This window comes from Lemur catta, chromosome 9, assembly GCF_020740605.2.
Source record: "Lemur catta isolate mLemCat1 chromosome 9, mLemCat1.pri, whole genome shotgun sequence".
Lineage (NCBI taxonomy): Eukaryota > Metazoa > Chordata > Mammalia > Primates > Lemuridae > Lemur > Lemur catta.
Window position 1 is genome coordinate 8015239 of NC_059136.1, and position 12071 is coordinate 8027309.

At 41.7% G+C, this 12071-nt stretch overlaps 1 protein-coding gene across 1 annotated transcript in view; it reads right to left on the minus strand.

Annotated features, from left to right (window-relative positions):
- Positions 1 to 12071, minus strand: part of AGBL1 (AGBL carboxypeptidase 1) — a 641096-nt gene that overhangs the window by 541743 nt on the left and 87282 nt on the right. Inside the window, exons 13-16 of the mRNA XM_045560454.1 lie at positions 11788 to 11874; positions 9261 to 9409; positions 7898 to 7985; positions 142 to 286 (exon numbers count right to left, since the gene is read on the minus strand). Of these exons, the coding sequence (XP_045416410.1) occupies positions 142 to 286; positions 7898 to 7985; positions 9261 to 9409; positions 11788 to 11874 (469 nt within the window). The remainder of the gene's footprint in view (positions 1 to 141; positions 287 to 7897; positions 7986 to 9260; positions 9410 to 11787; positions 11875 to 12071) is intronic.

Genomic DNA, 12071 nt, shown 5'->3' on the forward strand with positions numbered 1-12071 from the left:
GGAGGCAAGTATTTCACCCCCACCCACCCAAGATGTCAAAGTCTCCTGAATGTTCTCAAAAAAAAAAAAGAGAGAGAGAGAGAGACAGAGAGAGAGAGCCCCCTCAGTCCCGCTGGAGTGACGCCGTAAGGAGGGGGTTACCATGAGGGCTGTGTAGGTGTAGGGATAGTGGTAGGCCAGGTAGCAGACATCCTCGTTGTGCGGGAAGGTGACAACAAAGGTGAGGTTATAATAACACTTCCCAGATGCTCCGCCTGTGGCAGCTGCGCTCTGGCGATAATGATTTCTAAAGAAAGGAGAAAAGAAGAGAATGAGAGAGAGGTGGTGGCAGCGGAGGGTGTCACTTAGAGTCATGTGTTATATACTGTCCTGGAAAAATGGCCTTCACTGGAAACACTTTTGTGGGTGGAATTTAGAACATAGGGGAATGTACAGATGAACTTACTGCCAGGTCACGCGTCAGTTCAGCAGCGTGTGTGGCCTGGCCCATCTGCCACCCAACTGCGGAGTATAGGCTGCAGACCTTTCCTTGCTACATCTGAAAGTGAAGGCTATAGAGTCATCGAACTAGAAAACAGAGGAAGATGTGACAATTCTGTTTTTCCTGGAACCCCATTGCAGACATGAACTTCATAACTCAAATTTGGGTTCTCCCAACCCGTGTCTCCCCAGACTTTACAGGGTACCGATCCTTCCTCTCCCCTCCGCCTGTCAAGTGGATTTATTAGGACTCACTACTACATATGTCATCTCACGGTATTACTGCAGCAACCCATTGTGTGAATGAAGAAACAAAAGCTTAGAAAAATTGATTTTTCAAAAGTCTCAAGGCTAGTAAGTGTTCCACACAGAATTCGAACCCAGATCTCTCTGGCTGCAAAGTGTTTGTTCTTTCCACTGTACAATGCTTTCTTCCCAAAGGAATGTATTTGTCACCCCAAATATGGTTCAGCTTCTTAAAGCTTCAGAGTACACATTTTCCTTTGTCAAAGATGAAGAATCAGTTCTGATACTTTGGAGAACAGTATCAAAGTAAATTGCACCCAGAAGTACATTCCGAGCAATATTTTCCCCACACGCTACCGAGTGATGCGGAGACAGCTGTGCAGGCTTTCCTGAGAAATGTTATCACTGAGGCTGCATGATAATGCAAAACACACCCGGACACCGAAAGATGTAAGTCCACCTTTGAACGTTTACAACGTTGGCTTCCTAGTCCAGTGTGCTTTGGGTTTTATCGGGGGAAGGGGATGGGGAAAGCAAGAAAAAGTAGGTAATTATGCTTATATGTTCTTGCAAAATATAAAAAATATGGGTTATTATTTTCTGCCTTTTTGCTAACCTTTATGCCACCCCTCACCTAAGCAAAAAAGCAAGCGGGTAAGGAAGGAACAAATAGGAATCTATCATCTCATTTCTTGTGGTCTTGTGGGTTTTCAATATTTATAAAACTAGGGATAGAAGTAAGAGAAGCTGGTGGCCTCCTGACTGTGGCCTCAGCTTCCATCAATACAGCAGCCTGGAGCCTTGGTCGTGCTAGGAAAAGGAGAGTACCTCATGATACCATAAGACTCAAGTGATTATCCCACCCAGGCTTTCAGTGTTGCTCTAATAGAACCATTTACTTTGTGCTTAGAGAAATAAAAATTTCAAAATGGTGTCTTTTTCATGGTGTGATCTAGATGCCTAATAGGGTCTACTTTTTCCAGATTTCCCAAAAATTCTGAAGTTTCTCCAAAAGCTATGACTCTGGTTATTAGAAAGTATATAAAGAAGCAGGTGGTAGCTCAGAAAGCATGCACATCCATATGCTCTTCCTTTTATTTGCTTTCTGATTTCACTTACAAAGGCTCCACTGCAAACACAAATTCAGTTAACACCTGGCTGAACAACAGGTGCTAGTCCATTACACCTCCTTACCATGGAAGAGCCAATTGAAATCAAATGAACCAGGAGTAACCAATGAAAATGTAGCCGAGTGCTTCACCTGTAAGCACACATGTGTGAGTGCACACACATGTGCACACACACATATTCATTTATGTAAAGACAGGTGGAAACACAAACCTTGTGCCTCGCTAGATGCCCCTAAGGGCCAGGTGGTGGTGGTCTTATTTGCTATGGGCCTTGCTTCTTTTTAGGTTTCCCACTGCACTATTAAGTATGCTGAAGTCACATCACAAGCACATTTACCCTGTGCAAACTCAGCCTTAGCCCACTCAACCACAGGAAAGAGCAAGAAAGAGCAACAAAGGGGGAAAATGAAACCCATGTGCTTATCCCTATGCTCTTTCCCCCATTCAGATCCAACCTGGACTCCAAGGAAAGAACAGCCACAGTGAAATGGAAAGAGAAATAAAATGGGCTCTCAGATCTTGAGCTTTTACGGGCCGAGGTTCTGGGGATTTAAGGGAAAAGTGAGGGATTCAAATGATGGCTTTGACTCTGTAAAATCTGCCTTCTCACACCCCCAACACACACCCCTAACGTGCTACCCCCGTAGCCCAGGGGTGTGAGATTGTCCTGACCAAGCCAGCCTTGTCCAGAATGGATGCAGACCTGCCAGAATTTTTAAAACAACCAAATGTCACTTTATTTAAAATGAATTTCAGCTAAAGGAGATTCAGTTACAATCCTAGTCTGGGTTCTAAACTCTGCCTGAACCTACGGAGAGTGTCAGGCTTCCCCGCCGGAGTCTCCTGGCAGCCCTGTTGTAAGAGGAGTGCTCCAGGAGGTGGCTCCACTTCCAGCAAAACTGTCTCTACAGAGGCCTTTAACATTTTCTAAGGCCATCGTCTTCAAAGTGAAACGTCGGACAAATCTGTGAAGTGAAATACTTGACTTGCTACAACTCCATGTCTCCATAATAGAGTGAGATCGCTTCTGAAAGTTATTTTTGTTTTCCCAAATATGATGTGACCATATTGAGGGATGTTTGCAAGGCAGCAACCTTCAGCCTTATCTTTTAAATGGTTCCCATGTTCTTCCTTTGTGTGGACAGCCTTCACCCTCTTCCTTATTCAGCTAACTCTTCTTCATCCTTCAAGATTCAACTCAATGTTTCCTCTTCCAGGAAGCCTTCCCTGACATGCCCTTTTACATGGCTCTTATCCTCACGGCCAACACTTCATGGCAAGGATCATGCATATTCATCTGTGTATCTTTACACTTGCCGCAGTGTCTGGACATAACAGCTATTCAGTTAAAGCTGTAAAACAAAGGGACCTCAGACTGCAGGAGTAAGAATTAGGATGCTTAACATATTTCATTTTTAATCCTAATGACATCCTTTCAAGACAAGTATCACTAATACTTATCATACATATTCTACAGTTGGGGAATAAAGCTCACAGATGTTAAGTGTTTTGAACAATTTCACACAAGTATAGTAAACAGGATTAAACCCCAGGTGTGGGCCTAGCCCCCAAATTAAGATTTTTTTTCATTGTACCAACTTCTTCTTAGGAATCTATAAAAGGATAAGAGGTGTTGTGGCCCAATTTAGCAAGTGGAAATTTAAAGTTCTGGTCTTCACAAGGCAGGGCTGCCTGTACACTTAGAGTCTAAAATAACAGGAATGTAAAATAATCAAGATGAGAGCTAGTAAAAATGATCCATATTTTGTGATTCTTTATGTCATTGGTATTTGATGCCACTAAGAAGATGTTTTTACTAATTGTGAATAATAATTGCTAGCATTCATTGAACACCTACTGTGCACCAGACACTGTTCTAAGCTTTCCATGGATTTTATTTCATGTCATTTAATCTTCAGAACAGTTCTACTGGATAGATACCATTATTATCCTCATTTTACAGATAAAGAATCTGACATTAAAAGAAGCTGGAATAATTTGCCCAGCTCATGCCATTAATGAGTGGTGGAAATTTGATTCAAAGAACTTTCTCTGCTCAGTCTGCTCTTCTAGATGGAGAAGAAGCCCAGCAAAAAATCAGGCATGTTCTTGAAGATTTGCTGGACCCCAGACAGGTCCTCTTAGGTCAAAGATGACCTGGGCTGGATAGATCTAGCCACTCTGCAGTTAAAAGGCTTCCCCATTGTGTTATCATTCCCTGAAGTATTTATCTTCAGAAGGATCTGTACTTTTATAATCATAAAGCCTCCAACAAAGCAAGGAGCAAAGTATACAAATGCATAGTTATGAACTCGGTCTATTTCCATTTGTACTTAAAAATATGCTGGGAAGTCATTTTTTTCCTGTGGGTGCATGAAATAAGCAAATGCCATACTACAGCGTGGATGAAATAATCTTATAATGAGGACGGCTCTGTTTAACAAGGGTGCATCACTTCGCTTAACAGGATCTAATAAGGCAGAGCAGCCGAGTCGCCAGGCTTGCCCGTGTCTGCAGCAATTCTAATATTCTGTATAACACCAAATCTCTCTCCTGAGAGCCCTCGGAAGGATGCGTGATGGCAGAGCTCTGGTATGACATTCATCTTCATGAGTGAGCTGTTCCATCTCCTCTCACGAGCGGAGATAAATGTCAGAAGAGATCAGCCGTTGTGTGTTACATGGCCACGCCGAGGCTTCCACTCCCCTCCCTCTGCCCTTCGGCACCAAAACTGCTTTAGACTAGAGCGCAGAGAGAATTCGCAAAGGTGTAAGGCTGTGTACATTAGAGGGAGAAGCAGACCACAGGGAATTAAATAATAGGGAAACTAAAAGAGTCTTTGCTTACTTTTATGAGACGCACAGAAAAATGAATCTGCACATTCATGTTCCTCCCTCTCAAGGGTCATTCTTTATTTTCCTGCCTAGTGGTCTTTAAGGTGGAGGGGAGGAGGGGTGGAAGGGGTAGGAGGTGCTCCAGGGGAGGGGCAGGATGATCCACTGACCACGGGAGAAAATATTAGAATTTCTCCTGAAATGCATTCTCTAGGTAGTAAGAAAGAAATTGAGCCTACTGACGTTTAATATGGGGATCGGCACAGCTGCCCCAGTGCAGTCCACATCAATCTAACGTGATGAGTAATTACAAAACAGTCTCGATTACGGCGCAGCAATCTTAACCATGCCTCCCTGTTGGGTTCCAGGACTGGAGTATGAAAAACACGTTACAGTCTACATCTATGGTTCTTTCATCTCAGATAGTTAACCATCAATTCCTGCATAGGAGGTTCCTGGAGGGAGAAGTAGGAATTGTTAACTCCCTTCCTCTTTCTTTTGCTTTTAGCCTCTGGTGAGGTGAGGTATTTAAGTTTGCAGAAGCTCACATTGGTTGATTTACAGATAATATTATCTAAACTAAACTAAACCTAGCAAAATAGACAATTAGTTTTTTTAAAAAATTCTGGTTAGAAAGCATCAACTGATGATAATATTAAATTACAAGCAAAATAATCAAAATCATTTGACCATTTGAATGGAGGTGGCCCATCTCTTACTTTTGATACTAGATCTTTCTCAAGAATTCTCATTGTATAAACATAATCTAAGTAGATCTGGAAAGTTAACCAAAATTTCTCAAAATTACCTAAAAGACTATTTACAACTATATTTTTAATGGTGAACTCCCCCGTGAAGTTGTAGTGTGACCTGAGCTATACATGGCCTGAGCTCACAGGCCTCCCCACAATGAGCACCCCAGCATCCCCTGAAAACATGGCACTGAATCTGGGAATGTAACAGAAAAACAGAAATAGAAATTCTGAGTTTCTAATGACATATTGGAGACAAGGATATAGGGAAGTAAAGTTCTCCTAAATTAATACACCAGAGAAGAACAAAGGCAGGGATAAAGCAAAGAAATCTTATAAGCAGAAGGACTCAAAGATTGGGATGGGTAAATAGGGAGAAAGATATTGTGTGATCTGAGGCATTTTACAACAGGGAGAGACGTTCTGATGTGTGGGTGAATAGAGATTATACATATCTATCCTGTTGTTAGATCACATTATTGGAAATATGTTAACATAATGTGGTGAATAATTATCAAACAAACTACATTACAATATAGCAATCTTATCCATTCATCTCTGTCATATTCATGGCTGGGATATGAAAAATGAATTACATTATACAGTCATGGTTTTCATCTCACCCCTCTGTTGCTCTTTAATCACATAACAATTGTCTTGTTAATGAATCTCAAAGCTATTAACATTGGCTTTCCTTAGGCCAAGGCTGTGCTTTGGAAGTGTGGCTTCTTCTCCTTTCGGCAGACACTTGGCCCCTTGAGTTTTCTTATTCCCCAATTCCAAGACGAGCACTCTCTGGGGGGAGCTCTCCCACTGGGAAAGGATGCAAAACATTATGTTTGTCCAGTCTCTCACTAAGTTCCAAATCCAAGCTGGCTCTAAGCTGAATTTTTCACATTTATTGAGGGTAACTGTTTCCAGAGGAAACTAAAAGTTATTTTTGACACACCAAAACCCAAATTTAGGTTTTCATGTTTTTTTCCTGCAGTTGTAGAATCTATCACCTTGAGGTGATTTTTAACCTAAATCTCTCTGCACCATGAAAAAGTCCTAAGAGTCTTGAAATAGGTGGGCCAGAGAGTAATTGTCATTTAGGTGAATGGACAACCAACAAAGTTGTAATATTTTGCCATTCTTCTAAAGAATCAGAAAATACTATTCAGCATCAAGGGCTAAAGACTTCCAACTCTTTTACTATAGACTGTCAGCCCAGCTCTGTTTTGTAGACTTTCATTATCTCTTCGGTGATTTTTGTCTTTGTATCTGATAGCCCAACAAGATTCTTGACCTTTCCTGTCTAGCAATACTCCTATCCTTTTTTTTTTTTTTTGTACCTTTTGAGTCAAAGTTGCAAGTGTGTCCATCCCCCAGGTAGTGTGCATTGTACACGTTAGGTAAAGCAATTTACTTGACCAAACATGTATTACCCGTATACACACGTAATATCCAGAAATTTAAAAAATTTAAAAAATACACTAGCTATTTAATCATTAATAAAATAATTATTGACCCCCCAAAAAAATTCCTATCTTCATAGTCTCAAAAGCCAAGAGGCATAAGGGTATATACCATCTTTATTTTTAATAGTGATAACTATCCTAAACTCTAAAATGTTTGGTGACAGGTTTATTAGGGGCCTTGTGTAATCTCAGAAAGAAATAAGACTTACTTTATAAACAAATATAGCAAGAGTTTGTTCTAGCCTATCAGTTATTATAGGAAACTAGCAATGAACTAATAATAATTAATTATATATATTCTACCTCTCCTAGCAGTTCCTTTTTTTTTCCTTATGAATTTAAATTTTATTTTCCATCTAAGGAAAATGTGCACACATGCAATTCCTAGGTCTGGAATCCATTTCTTTCATCATAATATATAGAAAATTTTAATTTCATTCATTACAACTTTGCAGGAGAAATTGATGAAACTGGTTGCTGACCAAGGATTGAAGATGAATTTTAAAACTCCTCCCTCTTTTATCTTTTGCCAAAAAATCATCTTGGTGCGGAGGAAAAGCTACTTAACAGTATTTGTCACATATTCTCTCTCCTGAACGTGGGCAAACTGAAGTACGGAGTGGATAGGAATCAGACAGGGTATTTCAGACTTTTTGTTCACTGGGTCCAATGGAAACAGATGAAAAGCTAAGGCTTTATTTACTAACCACAGGCTGAGTTTGCAACTTCAAACTCTAACAACAAGATCTAAAAGTTTGAATGTGCTTGAATAAAGATAAACCATCTTTCAGCAAATCAAAAGGTATTTTGAGGGGTCTACTGTGGTTGCCAATGAACATGCTTGTGCCTCTGAAAGGTGAAGAATTTGCCATCAGGACAGAGGGACAAGCATAGCAGACAAGCAGAGATTCCTGATGTTTCTAAGATCAATGTGGAAAAGCAGGAAATTGAGAGGGGACAACAGAGAAGAGGACGCCAACAGCACTCTCACTTACCTGTAATAACAGATTTCATGGCCTGTCCGTATCCAGGTGGGTCTGCCAAGAAGAGCCTCCTTCACGGAATACAGGGTTGGCTGCATCCCTACCCAAAACAGAAGCAGGAATTAATCCATGAGGGAAAGAGAAAATGGAAAGAGGGTTGTGGTGGTTCGAATAATGGCCCAGCAAGATATCCAGGTCTGAACCCCTGGAAACTGCGAATGCTAACCATATGTGGCCCAAGTGACTTTGCAGATGTGACTAAGTTAAGGATCTTAAAATGAGGAGATTATCCTGGAAAGCCCCAAATGCAATCCCAAATGTCTTTATAGGAGGGAGGCCAAGGGAGGTTTGACTGTAGAAGAGACACAGGGTGACTGAAGCAGAGAGATACATGAAGATGCTAAGCTGTTTGCTCTGAAGGTGGGGGAAGGGACCAGCCACCAAAGAATGCAGGGACTGTTGCACTAGAAGCTGGAAAAAGAAAGGAAATGTATTGTCCCCCGGATTCTCCAGAGGGAACATGGCTCCGGGCCGACACCTTGCCTTTAGCCCAGGGAAACTGAGTTTGGATTTCTGGACCCCAGAACTGTAAGAGAATACATTCATCTTGTTTTAAACCACCAGGTTTGTAACAGTGTGTTACAGCAGCTGTGCAAACTGAATACAGAGTCAAGGTTCTTATTTTCTCTTTCTATACCAGCAAGAATCTGTTTAGTCACTACAAAATAAAGGTGGCATCCTATGCTCAGACCTAGACACCTGGGAATATTTATTCCTTATTCAAAGCCACCCAGCAAATTAGTGTATAATCCAGCCATAGTACACAGAATTTTCCATTCCTAGAAACATTCAAAATAAATATGGGTTGCTAATCAGTATTTGTGTCTTGAATGTCTCCTCAGAAATGGCAGCAGGTATTCAATAGAATTCGAACTTTGTCTAAAGTTTTCTGAGGGTGCAAATCGGTGTTGTCCAGTAGGGTTTTGCTGTTCTCCCTGTCTTATGACAAGCAGTCAAAACGTTTGCTCCTGTGGGATTTAGGAGATGGAGGGAAGGAATAAATGAAAGGTCTCACCAACCTCAAAAAGTTCAAGGTGGAGCAAGGGAATCAGGAAGTAGTGGGATGTTATGTGTCCCGCTCACACTGCATAGCTGGGGGCAGGTGGGAGGTTGAGGGCATTCACCAGCTTCCCCTCCATGATGGCAGTGTGCCATTGGTGGGCCACTGCCTTGCCGCACCAGCACCCAAAGTGTACCAGCCCAACTTCAAACCCCCTAGGGACCCCAGCAGGGCTCTGGTAATAATGCAAGCAGTCAAGAAGTGGTGTCATTGCTGGTATTCTCCAGAAAGCCCCTGTTCCTCCGGAGCACGTACCATAATTAAATTGGCTGTTGGGCTTCTCACAGTTGATGATGTTGAAGCGGTAAGGGACGGCTGCGCTCATACCGCTCACCTCAAAGTAGAACCACTGCTGGTGCTGGGTGCTGTTCACATCGGCATTGACCAACAAGTCGTACTCAAACCTGCAGAGTCAGAAGCAACATTGGAGGGTCATCTGGAAAGTCTTTAAGGTAACTTCTAACACTGAGAATCTACATGTCTCAGGTACTGGGTTCTAGATCTGAGACCCAGGATCTCAGTTGGCTGGCATATTATAGTTATTGTCCTTATCTCTCAGGATTGGGCACGGGCTTTGGAAATTCATGGGAATAGGAGAGTTTCTTAGTATTAGAAGGGTCAGCTACACAACTGTAGTATATCTTTTTATTAAGCTATAAAAAGTTTTTTATCCAGATAGAAAAATGCAAATGTGCTATATCCCAGAAAAAATTCAATCACATCTGGTTTGGACCTGCCATTACTGTTTGATGCTAGACATTACTTTTGAGCTTCAGTTCCCTCGTATGGAAAATGGAAATGGTATCTAAACTTAGAATGCCTGCAAAAATTAAATAGTATAGTAAATGTTGCCCTCAGCAGAGCAACAAACACAAATTAGGTTAGTGATGCAAGGGTTGTTCCGTTTTCATTGAGATCTAACTTACATGTAGTAAAGGACACATTCATGCTTTCCCACTCTGGACCCCCGATACGTGGCACTGTATAGTAAGATTTGTGAAAGGATAGAGCTTGGTATAAGACATGTGACAGTAGCCATCTGAGGGAGTCCACCTTTCATACTGTCACTATAAGCACTGAGCGCTAACCACTGAGCTCACTGCACAGTGAATGAAGCATAACCCACTGTTTCATAAGAACAACTCTGCAAAGTCTGTGACCTTCAAATTATCTTCTCTTCCCAGTGCCCTCTCCAAAAAGTGATCATAAACATTGCTTACTTACAAGCAGGATTGTTTACTGTCATTTGACTCTGTTACCCTGACCATGACAGATTAGTTTAGGGTTCTACCTTCTGGTCAAAGGCAGATTTATAGAGAAAGAGACCTGAGCCAGGCCAGAGCTTAGGCACATCCCAGACTGACAACTGTCCCTCTAGGAGACTATTCATCTGGTCTTTTCTGCTGGATCCTTCTAACATGATATCTGCAGAGAAGGAATAATAAAAGCAGGAGCTATAGGAAGAAGTAGAAGCTGGGCTTACAACAGAAAGAGAAAAAAGCTTAGAATAAATCTTGACATGATTGTCTTTCTCTTCTTCAGCCCAAGTAGCTCAACTTGTCTCTGTTTTATAGGTTGGGCTCCCTTAAAATATTTAATGTACCAAAGAAAGGATCACCCTACACCTCCCCCCAAAAAGAAAAAGTTCTAAAATGCCTCCTCAGGTAGATATAAAACAGGTTTGAGCTATAATAACTTCTGAGCCCTGGTCACAGTGAATATGCCACCCTGAGTAAGAACTGATGTTGGCAGATGCTCCCAGGTACTACTCTGAGAGCCTTCTGTGTATCGTTTAACTCTCAGATATTCCCTGTCCTCATTTTATAAGTGAGGAAATAAAGGCACAGAGTTAATTAGGAAAATTGCTCAGTCTCCTGGTTAGGAAGAGGTAAAGTTGCCCTGGCAACGTCTGTGGCCACTACACCATTAACTGTTTTGGACTGTTACTTCACAAGTTCACCAGTAGGAAATGGATTATAGGAGGGCTGTCTGAAAAGTATCCAGCCATGGATACAATGGATACCTGGATACAATAGCTGGATACTTTCTGGACAGCCCTCATATATCTTGCCTTTGGGTATATGGGAAACATAGTCCACACTGCTATAGTAGACAGAATTATAATGTAGTAAGAACACCAGTCTCTTCTGCCACTGAAAAAAGAAAACTCATTTGTGTTTTTTTTATTTCCTTCCTTTTAGTTTGTGCAGCTCTAGGCTTTCCTTGCTTATGAAACCCTTTTCTATTAACAGCTCATTTGTGTGTTCTGCCAGAGAGGTGGAGTACGGCACGTTCCCTCAAATGAAGGATGTCCCCACCTCTCCATGGGGAGCCCATGACTTTGCCACCTAAGTTCACAGATGTGGGAGCAACGACATACAGAGGTGCAGGATAAACAGTGCCATGTACACTTCCATGTCAACAGATCCAGCTTTGGCTAATGGAAGCATAAACATCCTGGTCAAAGTACTCTCGCACCCAAACATGGACTTGTTATTTGGAATGTAAGGCATACTCATAGCAGTTCCTCTCTAATGAACAGTTCGCTCTGCTGTGGTAGCTCGTGAGACTCCTAGTGGTGTGCTGGTAAATGTTTAACACCTGACTCTCTGAAAGAACAAACCTTCATTTATGTGTTTGCCAAATTTTATGGTGTAAATACTCCCACCATGGCTGGTTTCAAGCTACCAGCATGGGGTCATTGAACAGAGAATGGGGAAGAGACGGCCACAACCTGCTCTCATGAGCTGCCAGGAGCCAGCCCGGTGGCTTTCTTACTTACTCACGCACTTGGATGGCTTTGCGAAGATTTCCTGACTCGAACTGGGAGAAGAACCTTAAGCAATTAGAAGCTGTATCTTGCAAAGGCCTGTAATGAAATCAAGAACTCATGAACACATGCATCATTGCTATTCTTGAACACCGTTTGACATTTCTTAAAGATAAGCTTTTTCTTATAGATCTTTAACCTTACTCTTTGTCATGCTATTTTTCGGAGTAGGAATGGATTATTATAACACGAAACATTCCTATTCTCTTGCCATTAACAGAATTCTCCATGCACCT